This window comes from Hemitrygon akajei, chromosome 7 (assembly GCF_048418815.1).
Source record: "Hemitrygon akajei chromosome 7, sHemAka1.3, whole genome shotgun sequence".
Lineage (NCBI taxonomy): Eukaryota > Metazoa > Chordata > Chondrichthyes > Myliobatiformes > Dasyatidae > Hemitrygon > Hemitrygon akajei.
In genome coordinates, this window is record NC_133130.1 from 115,955,079 (window position 1) to 115,982,452 (window position 27,374).

A 27,374-nucleotide genomic window follows, 5' to 3' on the forward strand; every position below is an offset into this window, starting at 1 on the left:
CGACTGGCGGCTTGTAACCCGATGCAGAGTTGGGAGAGGAGAGGGTTAACCGAAGTCGACTGGCGGCTTGTAACCCGATGCAGAGTCGGGAGAGGAGAGGGTTAACCGAAGTCGACTGGCGGCTTGTAACCCGATGCAGAGTTGGGAGAGGAGAGGGTTAACCGAAGTCGACTGGCGGCTTGTAACCCGATGCTTGGGTGACTGTACAAAGATAATGGGAGTGTTCAGCCCCTCCCAAGGGCGTTTGTTACGAGCTCGACAGGTTTGGGCTGTGGATTGTGTTCGGGCGCGGCCGCGGAGATCGAGCTGCGTTAGTAGGTTCCCTGCACCGAGTGTCTGACCATGTTCAAGTGCGGCCTCGCCTTCCCTCGCTGCCGATGGATTCTGCCCCTGCTGCTCCTGCTGGCCATCATTTTCGATATCATCGCCCTGGCGGCGAGCTCCGGCTGGGTGGACTCCAAGTATCACCAGGCCAACCTGTGGGAACAGTTCCGCGGCCGGGACCCCAACTGGGAAGCCTCCTCCCTCATGAAATACGGTAAGCGGAGGGAGGGGTAGGGCACCAGGGCACTCTGAGGAGTCGGAGAGGGACTGAGGAAAGAAAGGAGTGAGGAACTACACAGGGAAGAGAGAGGGGGTGGGGGAAGAAGACGGAAAGGGCACTGGGAGAGGAGAGAGAGAGAGGGGGGGGTGGGAAAGGGGAGAGAGAGAAGGGAGGGTGAGGGAGAGAGAGGGGAGAGAGAGGGGGGAGGGTGAGGGAGAGGGGAGAGTGAGGGAGTGGGAAAGGGGAGAGAGGGGAGTGGGAAAGGGGAGAGAGAGAAGGGAGGGTGAGGGAGAGAGAGGGGGGAGGGTGAGGGAAAGAGAGGGGGAGGGGGAGAGAGAGAGGGGAGGGGGAGGGAGAAAGAGGGGAGAGAGTGAGGGAGTGGGAGAGGGGAGAGAGAGGGACAGGGAGTGGGAGAGGGGAGGGAGAGGGGGAGGGAATGAGAGAAGGGAGAGTGGGAGAGGGAGGGAGTGGGAAAGGGGGGGAGGGAGAGTGAGAGAGGGGAGTAGTGGGAAGGGGAGAGAGGGAAAGGAGAGAGAGGGACAGGAAGTGGGAAAGGAGGGGGAGTGAGGGAGAGGGATGAGGAGCGGGAAAGGGGAGAGAGAGGTGACTGCGAAAGGGGAGAAGGTGAGAGTGGTAAAGAAAAGGGGATTGGGAAAGGAGAGGGGACTCCATCAGGGAATACAGATCCATAATTCCTTGGAAGTTGTGTCAATATACACAGGGTAGTAAGGATGGTTTTGGCACATTGATGGGATTTTATGATATTGTATAAGATGTTGGTGAGGCAAATTGAAAGAGTGCTGGAGAATATACCAGAATGTTACTGGGACCTGAGGATCTGAGTTATAGTGAAACATTGACTAGGTTAGGACTTTATTCTCTAGAACATGGAAGATTGAGGGGGGATTTGATAGAGGTATACAAAATTGTAAAGGTATAGATAGGGTAAATGCAAGCAGGCTTTTTCCGCTGAGGTTGGCTGAGAACTGACCTAGAGGTCATGGGTTAAGGGTAAAATGTTTAAGGGGAACATGAGGGTTTTGAGAGTGTGGAACAGTCTGGAAGAGGAAGAGGTGGATGTGGGATCGATTTCAACATTTGAGTGAACTTTAGATTGCTACATCGATGGGAGGGTTATGGTCCAGGTGCAGGTCGATGGGACTAGGCAGAATAACAGTTCATCACGGATTAGATGGGCTGAATGGCCCGTTTGTGCACTGTAGCACTCCACTCCTCAATCACTCTATGGCATTAAATGCTGATCTTCCTAGTTAATTCCATAATAAATGTGTTTTTTCTGATCTACGTATTTCTTGCTAAAGAACAGGAAGAGGTGTAAGGATTTGATGGGCAAGGAAACTTTTTTAGGAAATAGATACTAGGGAGGAAGGGCAAGAATTAGGACCTATGGCAAGAATTGTGCCCTCTTTGTCAGGATGGCGAGAGTCTGTGATCTGTTAACTGGTGGAGGAAGTGCGTAGAGAAAGGCAGGAGACTATGACGATGGTAAATCAGTTTATTACTGTAACTTGCATTGAGGTAGAGTGAAGAACTGTTTTGCTTGCCATCCGTTTAGAGTATGTCATTACAACACTACATTGAGGTAGTACAGGATAAAACAATAAAGTGTTAGAGCTACAGGGAAAGTGGAGTGCAGGCCGACAATAATGTGCGGCAACCATAACGTCCAATGACCGACTTGATTCTGCCAGGGAAGTGGGGAGTGATTGGGTCCGCTGAGTTGCCATGGTTTATCCAGAAAGAGCTCTCTGTGGGTCAATGATTGGTGAGGGTCAAACAGGAGGTGCCAAATTTGTCAGCCTCTTGAGGCAGCACAGGCAGTAGAACAGTATGGCACCGCAGGAGGTCCTTTAGCCTACTGTGTTGTGCTGAATCAGTTAAATTAGTAATCAAATGGCCAATTAAACTAATCCCTTCTGCCTATGCAATGTCCAAATGACATAGGAGCAGAATTAGGCCATTCAGCCCATCGAGTCTGCTCCACCATTCCATCATGGCTGATCCCGGATCCCACTCAACCCCATACACCTACCTGCCTTCTTGACATATCCTTTGAGGCCCTGACTGATCAGGAAACGATCAACTTCCACCTTAAACATACGCACAGACTTGGCCTCCACCGGAGTCTGTGGCAGGGCATTCCACAGATTCACTGCTCTTTTGCTTTAAAAATTACTCCTTACCTCTGTTAGAAAAGGTCGTCCCTCAGTTTTGAGGCTGCGCCCTCTAGTTCTGGATACCCCCACCGTAGGAAACATCCTCTCCACATCCACCCTATCTGGTTCTTTCAGCATTCAGTAGTTTTCCCGCCCCCGCATTCTTCTAAATTCCAGTGAGTGTAGTTCCAAAGCTACTAAACACGCCCATATGTTAACCCCTTCATTCCCAGAATCATCCTTGCGAGCCTCCTCTGGACCCTCTCCAATGACGGCACATCCTTTCTAAGATATGGGGCCCAAAACTGCTGACAATACTCCTAAGTGAGTGTGGCCCGACTAGTGTCTTAAAAAGCCTCAGCATTATCTCCTTGCTTTTATATTCTATTCCCCTTGAAATAGGTGCCAACATTGCATTAGCATCATTTACCACAGACTCAACCTGTAAATTAACCTTCTGGGAGTCTTGCACAAGGACTCCTAAGTGCCTCTGCATTTCTGATGTTTGAACCTTCTCCCCATTTAGATAAAAGTCTGCAGTATTGTTCCTTTTACCAAAATGCAGTATCTTACATTTCCCAACATTGTATTCCATCTGCCACTTTTTTGCCCATTCTTCTAATTTGTCTAAGTCGTGCTGCAATCACATTGCTTCCTCAGCACTACCTTACCGATCTTCATATCATCTGCAAACTTTGCCACAAAGCCATCAATTCCATGATCTAAATCATTGACAGACATTGTGAAAAGCAGCAGTCCCATACCGACCCCTGAGGAACACCACTAGTCACTGGCAGCCAACCAGAAAAGGCTCCTTTTATTCCCACTCGCTGCCTCCTTCCTGAGGCCATGCCTCAATTCATGTAGTATCTTACCTGTAGCACCATAGGATTTTACCTTCTTAGCTTCTCATGTGTGGCATCTTATCAAATGCCTTCTGAAAATCCAAGTAAATGACATCCACTGCCTCTCCTTTGTCCACCCTGCTTGTTACTTCCTCAAAGAACTCTTACAGACTTGTCAGGTAAGATTTCCCTTTACAGAACCCATGCTGACTTAGACTTATTTTATCATTAGTCTCCAAGTGCCTCGAAACATCATCCTTAATAATCAACTCCAACACTTTCCCAACCACTGAGGTTAGGCTAACTGGTCTATAATTTCCTTTCTTTTGCCTTCCTCCCTTAAAGAGTGGAGTTACATCTGCAATTTTCCAGTCATCTGGGACCATGCCAGAATCAAGTGATTCTTGAAAGATCACGACCAATGCAACCATTATCTCTTCAGCACCTCTCTCAGGACTCTGGGATGTCGTCCATCTGGTCCAGGTGACTTATCCACCCTTCAACCTTTGAGTTAGCCTAATACTTTTGTCCTTTGTAATAGCAATGACACTCACTCCTGCTCCCTGACACTCACAGACCTCTGGCACACTGCTAGTGTCTTCCATAGTGAAGACTGATGCAAAATACCCATTAAATTCATCTGCCATTTCTTTGTCCCCCATGACTACCTCACCAGCATCATTTTCCAATGGTCCAATATCAACTCTCACCTCCCTTTTACTCTTTATATAACTGAAAAACTTCTGGTATCCTGCTTTATTTTATTGGCTAGTTTATCCTCATGCTTCATTTTTTCTCCTCTTATAGCTGTTTTAGTTTCCTTTTGTTGGATTTTAAAAGCTTCCCAATCATCCAATGTCCCACTCGCTTCTGCTACCTTTTATGCCCTTTCCTTGGCTTTTATAAAGTCCTTAACTTCCTAGCCCTGCTGTTTGAGAACTGCTACTTCTATGGGGCATATCTGGCCTGTGCCTTGTGAACGATTCTCAGAAACTTCAGCCACCTCTGCTCTGCCGTCATCCCTACCAGTATCCTCCTCCAATCCACCTGGGCAAGCTCCTCTCCCATGCCTCTGTAATTCCCTTCATTCCATTGCGATACTGACACACGTGAGTTATGCTGGTGAGAGAGAGGCTTATTTATTGAGGTACAGTGCAGAACTGGGCCTTCCTGCCCTTCGAGCGGCACTGCCCAATTTAACCCCAGCCCAATCAGGGGACAAGTTACAATGACCAATTAATCTCCTGACCTATATCATCCTTGGACTGTGTGAGGAAACCTATGCTGTCATGGAGGGGGGGCGGTGGGGGCAGGCGGTACAAGCTCCATACAGACAGTGGGGATTTTCAGGAGCACAGTGCCCTTTCCACTCCATTGCCAGGAGCAGCTATGTATGAAAAGTCTCAGCCCAGAACTGTATATTCCTCTCCACAGATGCTGATTGACCTGCTGAGCTTTGTGTATGTTCCCGCACTTTAAGGGATTGGAATTGTGTTCATTCTCACTGACATGCCGTGGAGTTTATTGTTTTGTGGCAGCAGTACAGTACAGTGCATAAAAACATGGCAATAAGTACAATAATGAATATAAAGAAGTGACTAAGTGGGGCAAAGAGAGAGCAAATTAGTGAGGTTGATGGACCGCTCGGGAAAACTCTGTGTGTGCTGTCCAAGCTTTGCAGCTTCTGCACAATTTCCTGTCTCGTGTTCTAGATCAGTTATCTCGCCCGAGAACTCTTTCAAAGCATTCTCGGCAGTTTGGAGGGACAGCAGGATCTCGGTGTCCGTGTCTGTAGATCCCTCAAATTTGCCTTACAAGTTGATAGGGGGTTAAGAAGGCGTACGGTGTGTTGGCTTTCGTTCGTCGGGGGATTGAGCTGGAGAGCTGCGAGGTAATGTTGCAGCTCTACAACACCCTGGTCAGACCACACTGGAGTATTGTGTTCATTTCTGGTCAGCTCATCGTAGGAAGGATGTGGAAGCTCGAGAGGAGATTCACTAGAATGTGGTCAGGTTTGTAAGACTACGCGACACATAGGTAGGGTAGATAGGAAGCGTCTCTTTCCCAGGGCTGGAATGGCTAATACCAGAGGCCGTGTATTGAAGGTGAGAGGGGGAGGTTCAAAGGAGATGGGAGGGGTAAGTTTTTTACTCAGAGAGTGGTCAATGCTTGGAATGTTCTGCCTGGTATAGTAGTAGAGGCAAATATATTGGAGGCTTTTAAGAGATGTGTAGATAGGCACATGAATATGGTGAAGATGGAGGGACATTGACATTGTGTAGGTAGGAGGGATGAGTGCTTAGGTTTTGTAAAATTTACATTTTAGCTGGCTCAGCACAAAGTTGTGGGCCTGTTCCTGTGCTGTATTGTTTTATATCAGAGAGCATGTCTTATGAGGAAAGACTGAGTAAGCGAGGGCTTTTCTCTTTGGAGCAAAGGAGGATGAGGGGTGACTTGAGAGGGATGACAAGGATGTGATGTTGAGACTTTATAAAGCACTGTTGAGGCCTCACTTTGAGTATTGTGAGCAGCTTTGGGCCCCTTATCTCAGAAAGGATGTGCTGAAACTGGAGAGGGGTCAAAGGAGGTTCACAAAAATAATTAAAGGATTGAATGGCTTCTTGTTGGCGAAGCTAACTATTTTGATCAGACAAATAAATGCGGCCTCCAAGAAGACTAGGATCAAATTCACTTTATTTACGAGATATATCATGGGGAGACCTGGGGACTCACAAATAAGCAGTGAAAAGTCCCTTCTTTTATACAGTACTGAAACAAGATACTTTAGTCCTAACTACACAAAAAACATGAGCAAATGTATATTTCCACAGCACAAGGTATTTTCAATGATAGAACAGACAGCAACTAAGACACACGAATGCAGGTTCCTCTTTTCTGCACTCGTCCTGATTATGAAGCACTGTCCGCTGCGTGTCTGAACTGCGTTACAAAAGTTCATTCGGTTAAAAAGTTCAAATAGAAAAACGCTAGTTAGCTGCTTAGTTCATTCACCCATCTGATGGCTCTGGGTCTGTATTCACTGGAATTCAGAGAATGAGGGGCCACCTTATTGAAATATATCGCATGGTGAAAGGCCTTGATAGAGTGGACATGGAGAGGATGTTTCCTATGGTGGGAGAGTCTAAGACCAGAGGACACAGTCTCAGAATAGAGGGGCATCCTTTTAGAACAGAGACGAGGAGGAAATTGTCCAGCCAGAGAGTGGTGAATCTGTGGAATTCTTTGCCACAATCAGCTGTGGAGGCCGAGTCTTTATGTATATTTAAAATATATCGTAGGTTAAAAGTTTGGCACAACAGAGTGTTCTATGTAAAATGGTTCACTTTTACCTCAGTGAGTTAGACGGTGACTGTTGTTTCATGTATAGACACGCTCACGCACACGCGCACTCACTCACGCACACACACAGAGAGACACTCACAAACACACAGAGACACACACACACGCACACAGACACACTCACACACTCACACCCACAGTGCGGAACCTGTGAAGGTCACTCAAACACCACCTTCCCCTCCAGGGCACGCTCAGCAGCAGGCAGTGGAATGGAAGGAGGTCGGCCAGTTACCCTCGTACATTTCCTGCCCGTTTCTCAGATTCACCTGAGATTAACTGGAATTGTCGCCAGTTGCGATAGGAAATGTGTGAGTGCAGAACTTGCTGCACAGTTTCTGCCTGCCTGTAGGATGCTGCCTTTCTACTAGGATTTGATCCACCTGCCTTCCTGGGAGTGTGCGCTTTACCGAACAGCACAGTACGAGTGGACGGACATATCAGAGTGGAAACAGGAAGTTGAATCGAAATGGCGGGGGAGGGGGGGAGCACAGGGAGGTCCTGCCTTTTGTGGCGGACAGAGCGAAGGGGCTTGACAAACTGCCCCCCCCCCCCCAATCTGCGTCAGGTCTCGCCGATGGAGAGGATAATGTCTGTTTAGCAGCTGACTTTAACCAGTTCACCTTCTGAATCCCTGAGTCGTCATCGTGATCTGGTAAATAGTGCTACATCTGACAGCGAGGCAAACCTGTGACTTCATTCTTCATTTATTTTGACCCTAGTTTCAGTCATGGGTGAGGTGTGGATTGTTTGCTTGTGAGTAATGTGGCTGGAATGCTTAAATGGTGTGCATGTTTAATCTGAAAGTTTTCTGGGTGGAGTGAAGATACATGTTTTGGTTTGTAACCAGCCCTTTTGTTAAGGAAGCTCACCAGCACCTCTACTTCCTCCTCAGGAGGCTAAAGAAATTGGGTATATCCCCTTTGACCCTCACGGTGCTTTGCAGACTCTATCAGGATGTATCACGGCTTGCTATGCAAACGTCTGAGCTTGAAGCTGTAAGAACCCACAGGGTTATGGACGCAGCAGCTTCCCCTCTGTGCTCTCGGTGAGAGTTTACTGCCTCGGTTAGGCAACCGGTATAATCAAAAACCCCAGGCATTTTCGGTTCTTCCCACCCCACCAGGCAGAGCACACAAAAGTCTGAAAGCACGTACCAGCAGGCTCAAGGACAACTTCCCTCTGCCAGCATAAGACTTCCGAATGGCCCCCTAGTACGATAAGATGGTTTTTGACTCCACAACCCACTTTGTTATGGCTTGCACGGTTATTGTCTGGCAGGGCTGCACCTCCTCAGTAATTGTAACAATGAATTCTGCACTACATTGTTGTTTCCCGTGCACGACCTCAGTGCACTGTGCAGTGAAATGACCTGCATGGATTTTCACTGTCTTGCTACATGCGACAACTTAAAAAGAACAGTTTAGTATTTCAGTCCAAGTATAAGTGGCCCATCATTTTGAGAGTAAGGGAGGGGAACAGCAAAGAGAGAGATCCATTTGGATCCTCCTTCCTAAGCAGATCCTTGGGCCAAAGGGTAACTGCGTTCCCTCCGGTTCGACTCCCAAAGAGTGGTGTTGGCACGGAGTTTTCAGAGTGCCCTAGAGCCTCTTGCTATACTGTTCCTTAGTATGCCTAAAATTTGGTCCTCATGAATTCAGGAGAGGAGCGGATGAAAATGCAGATCAGTGCTTGTAAGACAGACCTCCCACCCCCATGATTTTTTTCACAATGTCCAGAATGGGCTGGAATCTGAATCCAGATCTCTGGAGAATGTCATGAAATGTGTGGTTTTGTGCAGCAGTACGTTGCAATGCAATGATTATAACTTGCAATAAGAAGTACATATGAAAAAATAAAATCACAATAAGTAATGCAGAAAGAGAGCAAAAAAATAATGAGGTAGTGTGCAAGGGTCATTGTCCATTCCGAAATCTGATGAGGGAGGGTAAGAAGCTGTTCCTGAAACGTTGGGTGTGTGTCCTCAGGCTCCTGTAGCACCACCTTGATAGTAGCGATGAGAAGAGGGCGTGTCCTAGGTGATGGGGGTCCTTAATGATGGATGACATCTTTTTTGAGGCAGCGCCTTTAGAAGGTGTCCTGGATGCTGGGGAGGCTCGTGCCCGTGATGGAGCTGGCAGAGTTTACAACTTCCTGCAGCCTTTTCCGATCCTGTGCAGTGGCCCCTCCGTACCAGACGGTGATGCAGCCATTCCCACAGTACATCTGTAGAAATGTGCATGATATTTCTTTGGTGTCATACCAAGTCTCCTCAGACTCCTAATGAAGTGTAGCTGCTGTCATGCCTTTGTTGTGATTGCATGGATATGTGGACCCAGGATAGGTCTTTGATGGCAGGGAGCTTGGTAGAGTTTAACGGACACACTGGTCTTCCCCCACCCCAATCTGGACTCGCCTTTCACTTGCCAGTCCGTCCGTCCCCACTCCTCCCCCTACCCATACCATTCTACTCTGGCTTCTGGCCCCTTCCTTTCCAGCCCCGATAAAGGTCTCGAGCCCGAAACATCAACTGCTTATTTCCTTTCCGTAGCCTGTCTGAGTTCCTGCGGTGATTTTGTTGACGGAGTTGAAGAGCTGTTGGGGAATTTAGGTGTTTAGAGTTCTGAGGGACTGCTTTTTGAAGGTGTCCTCGATGCTGGTCTGCCTGAAGACGATCAGTGTGTTTGGAAACGGTTTCTTCCTACCTGCTGACGGGTTTCTGGATGATCTATGAATTTATGAACATTATTATTCCTTTTGTGCGCTGTTTATGAATTGCTGTTGTAATTACTGATAGTTTTTTAATTAAGCCATACCACATGCATTGTATATACCTGTTTTGCACGGACAAGAGCTACACCACAATCTCATCGTGTTGAGCAGTGACAGTGACGTTCTGTTCTGTGTGTCACCCTGATTCTGACTCTGCGTTAGGCAGAGAGAAGCGAGCATTAAAGTTGCAGGTCAGTGGTGCGTAATGCTCTGGCACGTCAGCGTGGCGGTTACCGATCAGGACTCGGTTCCTCTCGCTGTCCGGAAGGAGTTTGTTCGTTCTCTCTGAGATTGGGTGGGATTTCTCCAGCTGCTCCGGTTTCCAAAGTCGAACGGGTTAGTTTACTGATTTGTGAGCGTGCTGTGTTGGCGCCTGAAGTGTGACGACACTGTCCGGCACAATCCCCGCTGATGTGATTTAATGCAAACAATGCATCTCACTACGTGTGACAGAAGTGAGCTGGCCTTGGAGAGGGTCCAGGGAGGTTCTGGAAATGAAAGGGTTAACATGTGAGGAGCATTTAATAGCACTGGGCCTGTACTCAGTGGAGTTTAGAAGAATGGGGGGGGGGGGGTTCTCATTGAAACTTTTCAAGTATTAAAAGGCTTGAGTAGAATGGATGTAGATAGGATGTTTCCTGTAGTGGGGGTGTCCAGGACCAGAGGGCACAGCCTCAGAATAGATGGATGTTCCTTTTGAACAGCAGTGAGGAATAATTTCTTAGCCAGAGGGTGGTGAATCTTTGGAATTCGTTGCCACAAACAGTTGTGGAGGCCAAATTACTGGGTATATTTAGAGCAGAGGTTCTTGATTAGTGAGGGCATGAGGGAGAAGGCAGGAGGGTGGGGTTGAGAGGGATAATAAATCAACCATGATGGAATGGTAGGGCAGACTTGATGAGCTGAATGGCCTAATTCTGCTCTTATCTCGTAGTCTAAATAAAAATAATCTTCAACATTTAATCAGCAACAGGAGATTTGCAATTTAAGAACATTTATACAAGTTGATGCATTCTAATTTGCCTTTCTGTCAAGGTAACTATCAGCCTTGCAGACTGTTGCGAGGAATGTAGAACTGGACCTGTTCAAGTACTGCTGACAGTCTGTACCTGAGACCTCACCCCTACTCTTGCCTTTCACCAATGTTGTTCGACCTGTGTTAGATGTACATTGTTAGATGTACATCGAAATGGCCAAACACGTTGTTTGTATCAACAACGGGCACAATCCGAGGTTGTGTCTGCAAGTGTTGCCGTGCTTGTCGGTGCCAACGCGACATGCCCACAACTGACAAGCCCTAACCTACATCTTTGGAATTGAAGTCCTGTCACTGGCACTGTGAAGCAGTTGTGCTAACTGCTACCCTGTCACCTAGAGCTAAAGGTCATAGGTTTCAGGCGAAAGGTGAAATATTTGAGGGGAACCTGAGGGGGAGCTCCTTCACTCAGAGACTAAAGTAGGAATGTGGAACGAGCTGACAGAGGAGGGGGTGGATACGGGTTCAGTTTCAACATTGAAGAGGGATTTGGATAGGATGGGAGGGGCGTGGAGGTCAATGGGACTAGGTAGAATAACAGTTCAGCACTGACTAGGTGGGCTGAATGGCCTGTTCCCATTCTATATTGAGACTCCAGGTTTCCTGTGCTGGAGTGTTCACCGTCTCCACGCTGTTATGTCTTTGCCGTTCTTTAATTTTGAGAACTAAACTCTTTTGGAATCAGAATCAGGCTTATATCTTATCATGGGCGTGTATCTGTTTATAATGACTGAAAACTATGTCAGTCTTATGGTAGACCTAACTGGGAAAGTTATTTACCGTAAATGATTAGCTTGTGGGCTGGGGAGCGGAAAAAGAATGTTCTGGAATTTAAGAGACGACAACAAGGCTTGGGAGAAGAATGTGAAGTGTGGGGGAAGGGGGCAAGATGTAACGGTTAAGGCTACAATTAGGAGAGAAGGGGTGAGCGTAGGAGCCTCCTGCCGTATCTTTGCTGATGATCCTGTGTGGAATCGAACACTGCACAGACAGTGCAAGCACTGTGGCCCACAATGTTGTGCCAGCCCTTTAACCTACTCTCAAAGATTATCTTTATTTGCCACAAGTCCATCAAAACACGCGATGAAATGCGTCGTTTGCATCAACGACCGACGGTCTGAGGACGTGCCGGGGCAGTCCGCAAGTGTTGCCACGCATCTGATGCCAGCATAGTGTGCCCACAATTTTCTAACCCTAACCGGTACATCTTTGGAAAATGGGAGGAAACCAGAGCACTGGGAGGAAACCCACACAATCATGGGGTGGTGGGGGGGGAACGACATACAGACAGTGGTGATAAATGGACCCCAATTGCTGTGTCAAGCATTACGCTAGATGCCCCTCTACCGAGCCATCCAAGGAAATGCTCCTCAATGCTGTCATGCTCCCTTCCCTCCCCCATAGTCCTCCATTTCCCCTTCATCCATGTGCCTACCCCAGAGATTCTTAAATGGTTGGGTCGAGTTTTTCTCCGATCTTGGCAATTGACTTGTAAACGCTTCACCACTGTGCAAGGCGACATCGTTGGTGCGCTGTTAACTGTGGTGTGTCTAGGAATTCTCATGCTCGCTTGTGCCATGAATTTCACTGACGCCCAGTCAAATTTGTGCCCCTCTCAATCTTCACGGGCAGAGACTTTAATGATTCATGAACACCAACTGGCTATAAAGTGACACGACCAACTCTCCCTAGTCTCTACCGCTGACTCCCCGCACCCTCCTGCACTCGCCTTAAAAGGATGTCCTCTGATGTTAGTTATTGCCACCCTGGGAAAATGTCTCTGGCTGTTCGCTCGATCGATGGTTCTTGTAAACTTGTACACTTCTATCAATCTCATCCTCCTTCGCTCCTTAACAAATAACTATCATATTTAAAGTGATGTTGTCAGAGTGGAAAATTTTTTGGAATCAATAAAAAATAGTGAAAGAGGAGGAGTTTAGGACAGTGGGCTCTGTCTATACACATAACCTGGATCGTACTGGGTAGTACGGTTTTAAGGTGATTGGAGGAAAGTAAAGAGGAATGTCTGAAGTCCTGGATAAGCACATGGATGATAGGAAAACTGAGGCTATGTGGGAGGTAGGGTTAGAGTAAGTTAAAGGGTCAGCATAACATTGTGGGCAGAAGGGCCTGTACTAAGCTATAATGGTCTATGTCCGTCCTACACTGGGTGGCTACTCTGTGGGTGCCTCCTGCACCTAGAAAAGTGGCCCTCTGCTGCTGGAGCCCATCCACTTCAAGGTTCGATGTGTCCTGTGTGCAGAGATGTTCTTCTACACGTAGCACATAGTTACTTGAGTTACTGTGTCCTTTGCCACTCTCCTCCGACTTCCCTCATTAACAAGTTGCTTTCCCCAAAGAACTGCTGCTCACTGGATGTTTATTTTTGTTTTTCACGCCATTCCTTGCAAACTCTAGAGACTGTTGTGGATAAAAATCCCAGGAGATCAGCAGTTTCTGAGATACTCAAACCACCCTGTCTGGCACCAACAATCATTCCACAGTCAAAGTCACTTCGATCACATTTCTTCCCCATTCTGATGCTCGGTCTGAACCACAGCTGAACCTCTTGACCGTGTCTGCATGGTTTGATGCATCGAGTTGCTGCCACATGATTGGCTGAGCAGATATTTGCATTGGTCACTGAGCATATGCTCCGTATGAAGGATTTGAGAACTGTTCTATTTCTGGTAACATATTGTACGTACATCCTTGTTGCAACATGCTAAATTGTTGTCACAGTGGAAAATGTTTGAAAATTCTTCTTAAAAAGGAGTATGATTCTAGGCTCTGTTTATACAAGATTGGATTCTATCTATACAGTAAGATTCCTTTGTTACGAACCCCGTAACTGTGTCACTTACCAGCAAAGATAGAGATGTCCGTTGAAGTCTGATGATACTATTTTTAACAGTATTTATTAGTAAAAATACACAAAAATAATATCAATGCAAATATACAGATAATATATGTTGTCAATACTAAACCTAAAAGTGCGGGTATAATAATAATCAATAAGAAATTAGCTCTATCGTTGTCTAGGGAATAATGAATTGTCCGATGGAAATATACAGTTCGTTTCAGTTCACACAGGCTGCTGTCGTTTGTTTGTCGCTGTGTTGCAATTGTTGGAGAGAGAGAGAGAGAGAGATAGAAGAATGGGAACAGTTACCACTATTGTTTTTGCCAACCTTCCTTTATGATTTTGATCTGTTGGTGTCCCGTTGTTGTGGCCATTCAATTGTGACCTCTCCTTTAGCTAAACCGTTCTTCCGTGATGAGCCCACCACCCAGGCAAGGGAGGACACACATGAGCTCTCACTGGCTTTCGCTATAAAACGCTGTCCCTGGATCTCTAGCGTTTCTCCTGGTGCGTCTGAGGGGTGTTCCCCAGACCCGTCTTTTATCCTCGCTCACGGGGTCTCAGATGTCAATCAGGTTGGGATGATGCAATCCCTCAACCAGACCACTCTGGTTGTCCCCTGAGGGGTTTCCATGAATAGTACAGTACTCAATACACAATTCCTTCTCCAAGAGACAGTGGTTCCGTTCCGTTTTTGTTAGGGGACATTCCACCTTGTTGTGTATTCTGCGTTGTCTATAACAACTGCCTTTGCTGTGATCCTGCGTCTCTCTCTCTCATTTCCTGATGCTGTGTATCTCTCTCATTTCCTGGGTCTCAGACCCAAAATAATAGCGATCTTGCGGTTCTCAAAAAGGGGGGGGGGGGGCATTGGCGATTCGGGACCCTTCGGCCCATCAGATTTGCTCCTCATTCGTAACACCTTGAATACATATCCAATTTCCAATATATATATTTTCGTTAGTTTCAACATAACTACATTGACTGAAAAATCAAAGGAACATTCAAGGCAACAACAGAAACTCGAGATTCTGAAAATGTTAAGCAAGGCACACAGAATGCTGGAGGGACTCGTCAGTACCCCACAGCAGAGACTAAGCACGAGGCACTGAGGCGTCATCACAGGATATCACGGGGTGGAGACGGAGACAATGGTTGTTTAGATTTGGTTTCAGTGGGTGTGCCTGCAGGTGTGCTTACAGGTGGATTCTGCAGTTGTAGGTGAGTCACACTGGTGCACCATCTGTGGCAGCATTCAGCAGAAACTTTCCCCCATAGTGTATCGCTGGCGTTTATGAACAGTGTTTCCTGGTAAAAGAAGACCCACTTGTGGAGTACCTTTCAAAGTCAATTTATTATCAAAGTACATATATTGTAAGTCTTCATATGCAACCCTGCAGTTCATTTCCGTGCGGGCATTCGCAGCACAAACAGAATCTACACGCAAAGATGGACTAACAGCCAATATTCAGAAGATTCAAACAGTGCAAATACAAAAAAAAACGTAATAATAGCACATAAATAAATACTGAGAACATGAGTTGTAGAGTGTTTGGAAGTGAGTCCATAGGTCGTGGAATCAGTTCAGTGTTGAGGGAGGTGAGTGAAGTTGTCCATACTGTTTCAGGAGCCTGTTTGTTGAATGATAACTGTTCCAGAATCTGCTGATCTGAGGTCGAGAGAGTGGAACCGTCCCAGTGCTTTTCCACTTTAACAACTGTCTCTGCACGGGTTTCTTCATACAGTTCGCATCATCTAACTGTTACTGTCGGATACGATGGGCGATCAGTCAAACAATAAAGAAGCCAACTCACTACTTCCCTGCTGTTGTTCAAACTAGCGTGAGGCTGTGCTCTGATCGGAGTGGATTGCTGGACACCACGTCTATTTGAGCTGAGACTCTTACTGGATAGTCCATACTTCTGAAGGTCACTCACACAAACATCCATCGTTATTGCCACTACTTGCCTAGCTAGCTCGCCACCCACACTGGAACCCCCTTCTACTGATGATGCCACAGATACAGCACTACACTCCGTCCTCACTCACCTGGAGAAGAGGGGTGCAAACGTTAGAATGCTGTTCCTGGTCTACAGTTCAGCATTCAACACCACAATTTTCTCCAGACCAGACAGGAAGCTCAGTGACCTCAGCCTACACCCACCTCGTGCAGCTGGATCCTAGACTTCCTATCGGATCGCCGACAGGTGGAGAAGATGTGCTTCCTCACCTCTGCCCCTCAACAGAAGTGTCCCCAGGATTGTGATCTGAGTCCCTTTACACCCACGACTACTGCCACACACAGCTCCAATCTGCTGATCAAAATCACAGATAACATAACTTTGGCCTTATTTCTAGCAGTGATGAGACAGCCTACAGAGGAGAGGTTGACACCCCGACACAGTAGTGTCAGGATAACAACCTCTCCTTCAATGTCCAAAAAACAAAGAGCTGACTGTGGATGACAGGGGGAATGGCGACGGGCTCTCCCTGATCAACGTCAATGGGTATGCAGTTGAGAGGGTGAGTAGTTTCAAGTTCCTGGGTATACACATCACCGAAGATCGCACCTGGACTGTGGCAACAAAAGCACAACAAAAGCATCTCTTCCACCTCAGGCAACTGAAGAAGTTTGGCATGGGCCCCCAAATCTTCAAGAGCTTCTATAGAGGCACCATACAGGGGCTGTGTCACCGCCTGGTACAGGAACTGCACCAACCTTGATCGCTGGGCACTGCAGAGTGTGGTACTCACAGCCCAGCACATCTGTGGATGTGAACTTCCCTCCACTGAGGACACTTACAGCAGCTGGTGCAGAATGAAGGCCTGGAAGATCATCGGGGACACCAGTCACCCCGACCATAAACTGCTTCAGCTGCTTCTGTCTGGCAAATGGCACCACAGCGTTAAAGCCAGGACCAACAGGCTATGGGACCGCCTCTTTCTACATCCCATTATTCTTTTAAATTCACAAGACTGTACGTTGCAACGGAGTTGTAATGCAAAGAGTTTTACTCCCTGATGTTGTGGGAGTGGTTGTAAGATTTAAGTTGATGTGCTAGATCAGAACGAGAGAGGTTAGGAGGCTTCAGAGGAGAATCTGATGGAGACCTTCTCCACCCGGAGATCGGTGAGCATCTGCCTGAGACAGAAGCAGAGTCATTGACAACATTTAAGTGTTTAGATGACCCCACCCTGTAAGAAGCTCTAAAGACCTCATCCCTTCATCTAGAACTGGGGTCCGCGGACCCCTCGGTTAATGGTATGGTGGGAGCCCCTGACCCCGAAGATGTATGATGGTCTACACCTGGGGACAGCTTGAAAGACTGGCCCAGGATAAAGGACTGTGGCAAGTCGTTGTTGGGTGATGGGCTTCATTCAGTAAGTTGGATGACCACTGGAATTGCCAGGGCTTTGAAGGTTAAGAGCCAAGTGGTTGGACGTGGAATTGGTATGAAAATGAGTCAGCTGGGATGAGTTGGGCCAAACAGCTTGCACCATTCCTACGACTCTATCTCCACCGAGTAACTACCTCGCCCAGTGGGGCGGCGTGCAGTGTCTCTTGAAGGTTTTACATCACTGCAACTTGATATTTTGTGTTTTCAAATTGGTCTTGGATGGAGACCCCCCCCCCCCCCCCCCCCGTCGGAACAAATACAGCTGTGCCTGGATAACAGATGTCTCTTCTGTTAACAGGTGCACTGTAGGAATTGTTGAGTCAGCGAATACTCAAAAGTCACTCGATATGCTATCCCCACCTCCACATGATTGGAATGAATGGCATCAGAAACTCATTAGACTGATAAAGAAGAAAAATTACTAAAAGTGAGGGGATAGAGAGAGGGGGAAGGGGAGAGCTGAATAGGGAGAGGGGATGGGGATAGGGAGAGAGAGTAGAAACTAGTTTTTTATGGGAGTAGCTGTTGGACTCCTGAAACGAAGGATATTATGGGAGCTTGTCGATGAGGAGGATTGTCTGTAACTGGAGCATTACTAACCTGGCGCAGTCTGTGAAAAGAAACTCTCCCTCAGCAAAATCCTGCAGATTCTGTAATGCTGAAATAAAAATGCTCAGTGGGTCAGACAGCATCTGTGGAAGAAGGAGCAGGGTTGAGGTTTCCGATCTCTCCCCGAGTGTCTGGTTTTGAGAAATTGCGGGAGGTAGGTTCACCTCTCACTGTGAGTTGTCCCTGCTTGCGTTAAATGCCATCGGGAGAGTGATGCTTATGCACGCAGAAGCTAATGTTTAGAGTTTGCACTCAGTGATGGTGCTGGTGGCAGGTCCCATTACCCTAATCCTCCCCTCAGATTAAAGATTAGCTCTATTTGTCACATCTTTATCGACACAAACAGCGAAATGCATCAGGTGCATCGGTGGCCGAGGATGTGCTTGGGACAGCCTGCAAGTGCCAGTACACTTCCACTGCCAGCGCAGTATGCCCACAACTCACCAACACTAACCTTGACGCCAGAGCACCCAGAGGAAAGGACATACAAACTCCTTACTAGCAGCAGTGGGAATTGAACCCGGGCCACTGGGGCTGTAATAGCGTTACACTATCCGCTATGCTATCGTGAGCTTAGGTATGGCCACTCAGCTGTTGGGGTATACCAACTCTGTCCTCTCGTGATCACCCTGCCCATAGCTGTTATGTTGTGGGGCATATTGGGCGGGGTGGTGAGTAACAGCCACATTGGGGATTCAAGGCCAGTTTCCCCTCTGGGGGGCCAGTGCTCTGCTCCCTGTTCAGACCACTTTCACCGTAACACCAGAAAACGTAGAAGCAAATCAGGCCACTCAGCCCAAGTCTGCTCTGCCGTTCCACCATGGCTGATTTATTATCCCCCTCAACCCCGTTCTCCAGCCTTCTCCTGTAACCTTTGTTGCCCTGACTAATCGAGAACATGTCAACTCCACTTTGTGTAATGACTTGGCTTCCACAGGCATCCATGGCAATGGATTCACCATCCTCTGGCGAAAGAAATTCCTCCTGAGCTCTGTTGTAACATTATTCTGAGGCTGTGTCCTCTGGGCCTAGACTCCCCCACTATAGGAAACATCCTCTCCACATCCACTCTATCTGTGTCCTCTGGGCCTAGACTCTCCCACTATAGGAAACATCCTCTCCACGTCCACTCTATCTGTGTCCTCTGGGCCTAGACTCCCCCACCATAGGAAACATCCTCTCCACATCCACTCTATCTGTGTCCTCTGGGCCTAGACTCCCCCACTATAGGAAACATCCTCTCCACATCCACTCTATCTGTGTCCTCTGGGCCTAGACTCCCCCACTATAGGAAACATCCTCTCCACATCCACTCTATCTGTGTCCTCTGGTCCTATACTCCCCCACTATAGGAAACATCCTCTCCACATCCACTCTATCTGTGTCCTCAGGTCCTAGACTCCCCCGCTATAGGAGACATCCTCTCCACATCCACTCTATCTGTGTCCTCTGGTCCTAGACTCCCCCACTATAGGAAACATCCTCTCCACATCCACTCTATCTGTGTCCTCAGCTCCTAGACTCCCTCACTATAGGAAACATCCTCTCCATGTCCACTCTATCTGTGCCCTCTGGTCCTAGACTCTCCTGCTATAGGAGACATCCTCTCCACATCCACTCTATCTGTGTCCTCTGGTCCTAGACTACACCACTATAGGAAACATCCTCTCCACATCCACTCTATCTGTGTCCTCTGGTCCTAGACTCCCCCACTATAGGAAACATCCTCTCCACATCCACTCTATCTGTGCCCTCTGGTCCTAGACTCTCCCGCTATAGGAAACATCCTCTCCACATCCACTCTATCTGTGTCCTCTGGTCCTAGACTACACCACTATAGGAAACATCCTCTGCACATCCACTCTATCTGTGTCCTCTGGTCCTAGACTCCCCCACTATAGGAAACATCCTCTCCACATCCACTCTATCTGTGCCCTCTGGTCCTAGACTCTCCCACTATAGGAAACATCCTCTCCACATCCACTCTATCTGTGCCCTCTGGTCCTAGACTCTCCCGCTATAGGAGACATCCATTCTATCTCGGCCTTGCAATATTCAATAGGTTTCAATGAGATTCCACCTCCTTCCCCCCCTTCTTCAGAATTCGGGTAAGTACAGGCCCAGAGCCGTCAAACACTCCTGGTACATTAACCCTAGGATCATTCTCGTGAACTTCATAGCACTCCCTTTCTTAGGTGTGGGGCCCAAAACTCTTCAGAATACTCCAAACGTGGTGTGACCCACACCTCTCCGGGATTTCGAACTGCCTGGATCATCTTTACTTCCGTAGTGTCTGAGGCTCCTGGTTTAATACTGTCCTTGTTATGCTTTCTTTCAGGCTGGGCAAAGACTACTGCGGCCCTGATGATTCTTGGCTGCATACTGTTGATCATCTGTTTCATTCTGTCCATCATCGCTTTGTGTAAAGAGCAGGCAGGCCTGCTCAGGGTGATCGGATTCATCCTCTTCGTAGCTGGTAAGATTGGAACCTTTATCTGTGCTGGGGGAGTCGCACCCTCCCTGACCACCTCTCGACTAGACCAATCGTCTCTCCCCAAGTAATGAGCACACTCTGCCCTCTACGTACACGCTCCCCTGCCTCATAATCTGGCAGCTACCACCCCACAACCCTGGACATTCACTCCCAGATGGTGGTTAATGATCCTGACCTGTGTTTCCCCTGCCAGCCTTTCCAAACAATTCCACACCTTCCATTACCCGTTACAAGCAGCTTAAAGTTCACCGTTGGATAATCGAACTTGAGCACTGCAAATCAGGTTGTACGTTCTTGGAACATAGGAACATAACAGCACAGTACAGGTCCTTCAGCCCCAATGTTGTGCCAACTGCAAGATCAATCTAACCCTTCCCTCCCACACAACCCTCCATTTTTCCTTCATCTGAGAGTCTCTTAAATGCCCCTAACTTGTCTGCCTCTACCACCACCCCGGTGGCATGTTCTGCACACCGACCACTGTCCGGAAAATAAGACAGCAACTGCCTCCGACATCCTCCTGCACTTTCCTCCGATCGCCTTAAAATTATGCCCCGGTGTTGGTTATTTCTCCCGTGGGGAAAAGCCACAGGCTGCCCACCCGCTCAGCGGACTGAGTAGATAAGTAAAATCCTTTCCCCCCGCGAAAGGCATCAAGAGGGCACAGGTTTGTGGTTAGAGGAAGGAGTCATAAAGGAGATCTGCGGGGCATTTTCCAACAGCGTGAGTGCTGTCTGGAGCTCGCTGCCAGAGGAGGTGGTGGGATCCTGTTTAATCACTATGTTTAAGATACGATGAGACAGATACTTTAGACAAGGTAATATGATCCTATGGAGGGATGCCACAGAAGTGTAGCGGTGGGCTTGATGCTATCCCAGCTCGGAGTGTCGGAATTCAGGGTTTGATTCCGGTGCCCTCTGTAAGGAGTTTGTACGTCCTCCCCGTGACTGTACGGGTTTCCAGCAGGTGCTTCAATTCCCCCCCCCCCCCCCATCTAAAGACATATCGGTTTGTAGGTTAATTGGTCATTGTAAGTTATCCTGTGGTTAGGCAAGGGTTAAATCGGTGGGTCGGCATGGCTCGAACGGCCAGAAAGGCCTGCTCCGCACCGTATCTCTAAATGCAGGCAAATGGGAATGGTGAAGGTGGCTGAAGGGCCTATCTCTATGCCCTGACTCTTGGCTCCAACGCTCCAAATAGCAGCAACATCTTTGCTGTTTTTGTATTGGTAGGAAGTACACAGTCTGCCCGACCATTCACCCCCAGAGTTCCCGAACCGTGACTGCCCCAGAAGCAAAGAACAGCCTCCATAGGGGCTGCACGGACCTGTGCCCACTTGCTCTCTCAATGGACAGTGATAAAGGACACAAAGTCGCCTCGTAGGAAGGACGTGAATCTTTGGAGCAGGTGCAGAGGAGGTTTACCAGGCTGCTGCCTGGATTAGGGAGTATGTCTTATGAGGAGAGGTTGAGCGAGATAGGGCCTTTCTCTTTGGAATGAAGGAAGATGAGAGGCTATTTGACAGAGACACACAAGGTGATAAGAGGTATAGATTCAGTGGACAGACAGCCAAAGATTTTCCCCCCAAGTTGGCAATAGCTAATATGAGAGGGGCATAACTTTAAGGAGTTTGCAAGAAAGTATAGGGGAGATGTCAGAGGTAGGTTTTTTACACAGAGAATGGTGGGTGTGTTTAACTCCCTGTGGTGGTAGAGACAGATTCGTTAGGGGCATTTAAGAGACTTTTAGATGTGCACGTGGATGATAGAAAAAGTAGAGGAGGGTTAGATTGCTCTTAGAGTAGGTTTAAAGGTTGGCACAGTATCACAGGCTGAAAGGCCTGTACTGTACTGCACAGTTCTGTGCTCAAAGAGTCCCAGACCACAGCAACCTTCCCGTAAGTCCATAACACTTTAGCTTATCAAAAGTGGCCTGTGTCCCATTGTTTGTTATATTGGTGTTTGCCCTTGGCCATCTGTTGCTGTTTACTTTTTTGTTTAATGATTGGTGCAAACAACAGGTCAAAGTGCAGAAGTCATTTTCATCAATGTTCACCCGGCAACCTCAGTTGCCCTTTGCCATTCACCTGCGTCGTAAGGATGGCTTCCAGTTAAACCTGAACTGTTTCTCTTGCTCCACAGTGCTGCTCCAGTTCGTCGGCCTGATCGTCTACCCGGTCAATTTCACCAAAGAACTGATCCAAAGCGGCTCCTACGAGTATAGCTGGAGCTACGGGTTCGGATGGGGCGCCACCATCCTGATGATCGGGTGTGGGATCTTCTTCTGCTGTCTCCCCAAGTACGAGCACGAACTGTACGGCCTGACCAAGCCCTATTATATTTATGAGAGCGCCTGATTCCCTCCGTCAGCTTTCGAGTTCTGTCTGAGCTTCGGCACGTTGACCCTATGTGTCCACTTGCTCTTTTCAAAGACTCTTTTCTTTGTTCTTTAAGGTTCTTGCACAGTCTGTTCATGGTAACTGAATCTCACTTGTATGTTAATCAGTTTCAATAGATGGGTGTTGAGTGTAAGAGAGAAGATGTACATTTAAGGTTGAGAGAGATCCCCAGTGTAACATTGTCACCAAATGCAATTGGTATGTAAACATTAAACTAGGTCCTACTTTCTCCTCCCCTTCTGGCATCTACTCCAAACAATAGGTCTGGATTTGGAGATGTGTCGTCTAACAGTAGGTGACAGGAGTATTTGTATTTTAGGGGAGATGAGAGATTATTGTAATATAAAGGGTTTGGAATGGGATATAATGGGTTTTATTACAGTGACAACATGCAGAGTGGATTCATTTATAAAGAATCATATTATATATATATATATAATATATATATTGCTTGATGTGCTTAAATGTGCAAAAGGAAATTGTGTTACTTACTCAGTTTTGGGATCAGGGAGGAAGTTCCTTAACGCCACATTGTACAAAAAGAACTAACATTTTATTAAACAGTCTACAAACTACTCACTGTTTCTGTTCTTATTTAACTGTGGAAATGTGGAGTAGGGTTGTGCCCTTTTAACGAAGAGAAGGGGAAAGGATTAATCATAAGGAGAGTTTGCATTACGCAGGCCCTTCAGCAGCACCGGTAACCAATGAGCACGGATCAAAGATAAAGTTAAAAGATTAGCTTCATTTGTCACATGCACGTCGAAACCACAGTGAAACGCATCACTTGTCTCAATCTCAGCATGTGCTGGTGGAAGCTTGTAGGTGAGGTGGGGAGAATTAGAGTTGTTTTCTCTGAAGGGAGACCTGATAAAAGTTTTTGAGAGGCACAGATAGGCAACCTGTAACTTTTCCCGGGATCGAAGTGTCTGATGCCGGAGGACATGGATTTGAGCTGAGTGGTGTAAGTGCAGCGGAGATGTGTGGAGCATAAATGATGCTGGGAGATTCTGCAGGGACTAGAAATCCAGAGTAACACACACAAGATGTTGGAGGTAGTCAGCAGCAGGTCTGGCAACATCTGTGGACATGAGTAAGTAGTTGTCGCTTCAGCCCGCGGCCCTTCATCAGGACTGGAAAGGGAAGGGGGGAGACGCCAGAATAAAGGTGGAGCGAGGGGAAGGTGTCAGAGAAGCCAGGTGGGTGGGAAAGGTTAAAGGGCTGGAGGAGGAGGAATGCAACAGGAGAGGAGAGTGGACCATAGGAGAAAGGGAAGAGGAGACCCCGGGAGGTGAGAAGAGGTAGGAAACCAGAGTAAGAGGGGAGGGGGAGGGAAGATTTTTTTTTACCTGGAAGGAGAAATCGGTAGTCATGCCATGAGGTTGGAGGCTAGCCAGGTGACATACGAGGAAGAGCCAGAATAAGAAGGTGGGGGCAAGGGAAGGAGAGGGTGATGGTTAAGACCGGGTGGGTGGGGGAGGAGAATGAAGTAAGAAGCAGGGAAGTGATAGATATAAAAGATAAAGGGCTGGAGAAGAAGGAATGCGATAGGTGAGGAGAGTGGATTGTGGGAGAAAGGGAAGGGGGGACCAAAGGAAGAGGTGGGGAGGGGGCGCAGAATGGGGAATTCAAGAAGAGGGAAGGGGGAGGAGAAAAATGACTAGAAGGTGGAGAAATCGGTGCTCATGCCATCAGGTTGGAGGCTACCCAGACAGAACACGAGGTGTTGCTCCTCCAGCCTGAGAGTGGCCTCATCGTGAAGGCCATGGACTGACGTGTCAGAACGGAAAAGAGGGATTGGAATTTAAATGGTTGGTGGCCAGAAAATCCTGCTTTTTGCAAGATGAGGGAAGTGGGCTTCCAATCTAGGTCGGGTCTGGTCCACGTGGAGGGAGCCACGTTGGGATCACTGGATACGGTAGACAACCCCAACAGGTTCACAGGTGGAGTGTTGCCTCACCGGGAAAGGCTGTTTGGGGCCCTAACCGGAGGAGGCAAATGGGCAGGTGCAGCTCTTTGGCTGCTAGGTGCCTGGAGGGAGATTAGTGGGGAAGGACGAATGGACAAGGGAATAATGGAGGGAGCGATCCCTGTGGAAAGCACAGAGTGGGTTGGGGAAGGAAGGGTGTGATGGGCGGTAGGATCCCGTTGAAAGGGTGGAAGTTACGAGAGTGATGTCCTGTGTGTGGAGCAGGTTTCGACGCGGAGAGGAATGGATGCATGGAATAGGCTGCCGGGGTTGGTGGTAGCAGTAGACGGGATAGAGTTATTTAACAGGCTCGTGAGGCGGGATATGGACCATGTGCAAGTTTAGGGGATTAGTTTGAACAGCAGAGTGGGCCAAAGGACCTGATCCTATTCAAAGTTCAAAGCACAGACATTAGCAAAGTATGTAAACTACATTCAACCTCGTCTTCTCGCGGGCAACCACAACACAACACAACCCACTGAAAAAACACAGGACAGTCAAACACACAATATGCGAAATAAAGAACAATCATGTAAACAATATGGTATGTTTTTTAAAATTATTTTTCTGACACTTTTGCATGACCACTAGGTTCAGCATCAACAGCAGGCATGGTTGGGGGTGGGGGGGGGGGGGGTGGGTGGAAGGTGTAGAGCGTAACCGGTTTCCAAATTGGACTTTGGAGTCTATATGATGTAATGATAAGGGTGGGTTGACAAATCACAGATTAATCTTTGTCTAGTCAGAGTGAGTTATTCCCCTCCAGGAACATGTTAAATGTCTCTGTTTACAGCTGTTTCAATAAGAGCCCTGATTCATCAATCACTTCTCCAGTTATTCATTAAACTAGTGCCTGACTCATCCTTGGCAACACAGTTATCAACAACAATTGTGTAGCACAACTAAATGGGGAGGATATTGACTTACTGAGGGTGAAGTGGGAACAGTTAAAACACGGAGAACGAGGACTGTGAATCATGTTATTTGTCCAGTTTCAACACAGCTTACCATTAAAATCATACAGGTGCGTCTATCTCAAACTGAAACATGAAAACACTGAAAAATCTGAAATTAATTATGAAGTGGCAAGTCAGGCAGAATCTATCAAGAAAGATAAAATCCGGAAATGTCACTCTGATGCCATTTTCAGGTAACCATGCCCCTTCACGATCCCTCTGTTCTACAAGACACCACTCACGGAGAACCATTTCCCTGTAAGGTCACCCTATTTTACACGTTGGCACTCGCTGGTTCTTGAAGGTTGTTACAGCCGGGGGGTGGTATTGGGGACAAGCTCCCACCACCTATTAAATGCTCCCAATGGCCTGCATCTCAAATATCCTCTGACAACCAAGCCCAGCTCCCGGCCTTCATGTGTGGTTCAGCTACTGAGCCTGGTGGAATTGTTTCTACTGACAGGAGAAGGGGCAAAGGTGGGTCACTGGCACCTTAAAACCAGTCGCTTCGGGCAGATGGGGCTCGTCAGCCGTGGTTGGCAGCTCATCTGGGAGAAGGAAAACTCTGATCTCTAACCTCGGTTGCTCTGCGGCTATACACACTCACGGGGAAGGCTTCAGGAATAAACCCCGAGGGAAAAATCTGGAGCTGGAGTCCCTCAGGAAGCCCTACATTGAGTCCAACGTTGGTTGGAGGCTCCTGAGATGCAGTGCGAAGAGAGAGGGAGCTTGCTCTCCATTTCCTACTGCCCAAGTTGGTGTATTTAGACAGCTAGACGCAATATCCGTAGTAAACTCTGACCAACAGGGAACCATATCCTCAGTGTGAAGAGGGGGAGCTTGCTCTCCATTTCCTACTGGCCAAGTCGGTGTATTTAGACAGCTAGACGCAATATCCGTAGTAAACCCTGACCAACAGGGAACCATATCCTCCACGATCCCTCTGTTTGACAAGGCACAACCCTCAGGGAATCACATCGCTGTAAGATCACTATGTTTGACACGGCTCCGCTCTCAGGAAGCCACGTCCCTCCACTGAGCCTCATTTCTACACGACACACCTACCATGTACCTCCACAATCCCTCTGTTCTGCAGGGTGCCACTCTAAAGGGGCTATGTCCGTCCTCAATTTCCCTGTGTTCTACAAGATGTCAACCTCTGTTTTCAAGATGCCACACATAGGGAACTACCCCCCCTGCATAGTGGAGGGGGGTAGTTCTGATCCTGTTTGTCAGATCAGATCTCTCTGATCTGACAAACAGATCAGAGAGATCTGTTCTCTCTGATCTCTCTGGAGAACAGAGAGATCGTGGAGGGTCATGGTTCCCTGAGAATGATGTCTCGTAGAACGGACAGATTGTGTAGGGATACATTCTCAGGGAACCATATCCCTACACAATCTGTCCGTTCTACGAGACATCATTCTCAGGGAACCATGACCCTCCATGATCTCTCTGTTCTCCAAGATGCCTCTCTCAGGGAACCATGACCCTACACCATCTCTCTGTTCTAGAAGATGCCTCTCTCAGGGAACCATGACCCTCCATGATCCCTCTGTTCTAGAAGATGCCTCTCTCAGGGAACCATGACCCTACACTATCTCTCTGTTCTAGAAGATGCCTCTCTCAGGGAACCATGACCCTACACTATCTCTCTTCTAGAAGATGCCTCTCTCAGGGAACCATGACCCTACACTATCTCTCTGTTCTAGAAGGCACCTTGTCCTTCCAGGATCCCTCACTGCCAGGGGAGAAGCTCCATTCGATGCAGGTTGGCACTTCCATTGTATTCTGGACAATGGGGTAGCTGACTGGAAGACTGGTTTGTGCAGCTTCAGAGCTGTGTGTCAGACATGGCTACAAACAGCACTGGGACCCCCACAGGGGGCTGTATTGACTCCCTTCCTGTTTACCCTGTATACCTCAGACTTTAGATACAACGCTGAGCCATGTCAT

General features: G+C 47.8%; 1 protein-coding gene across 1 annotated transcript; it reads left to right on the forward strand.

The window, feature by feature from the left end:
- Window positions 1–188: 188 nt before the first annotated feature.
- Window positions 189–23,068, forward strand: perp (p53 apoptosis effector related to pmp22). Its single transcript, XM_073051809.1, has 3 exons — window positions 189–538; window positions 19,940–20,077; window positions 22,237–23,068. The coding sequence occupies exons 1-3, from the start codon at window positions 343–345 to the stop codon at window positions 22,449–22,451; spliced, it is 549 nt and encodes a 182-aa protein (XP_072907910.1). The 5' UTR covers window positions 189–342; the 3' UTR covers window positions 22,452–23,068.
- Window positions 23,069–27,374: the final 4,306 nt, after the last annotated feature.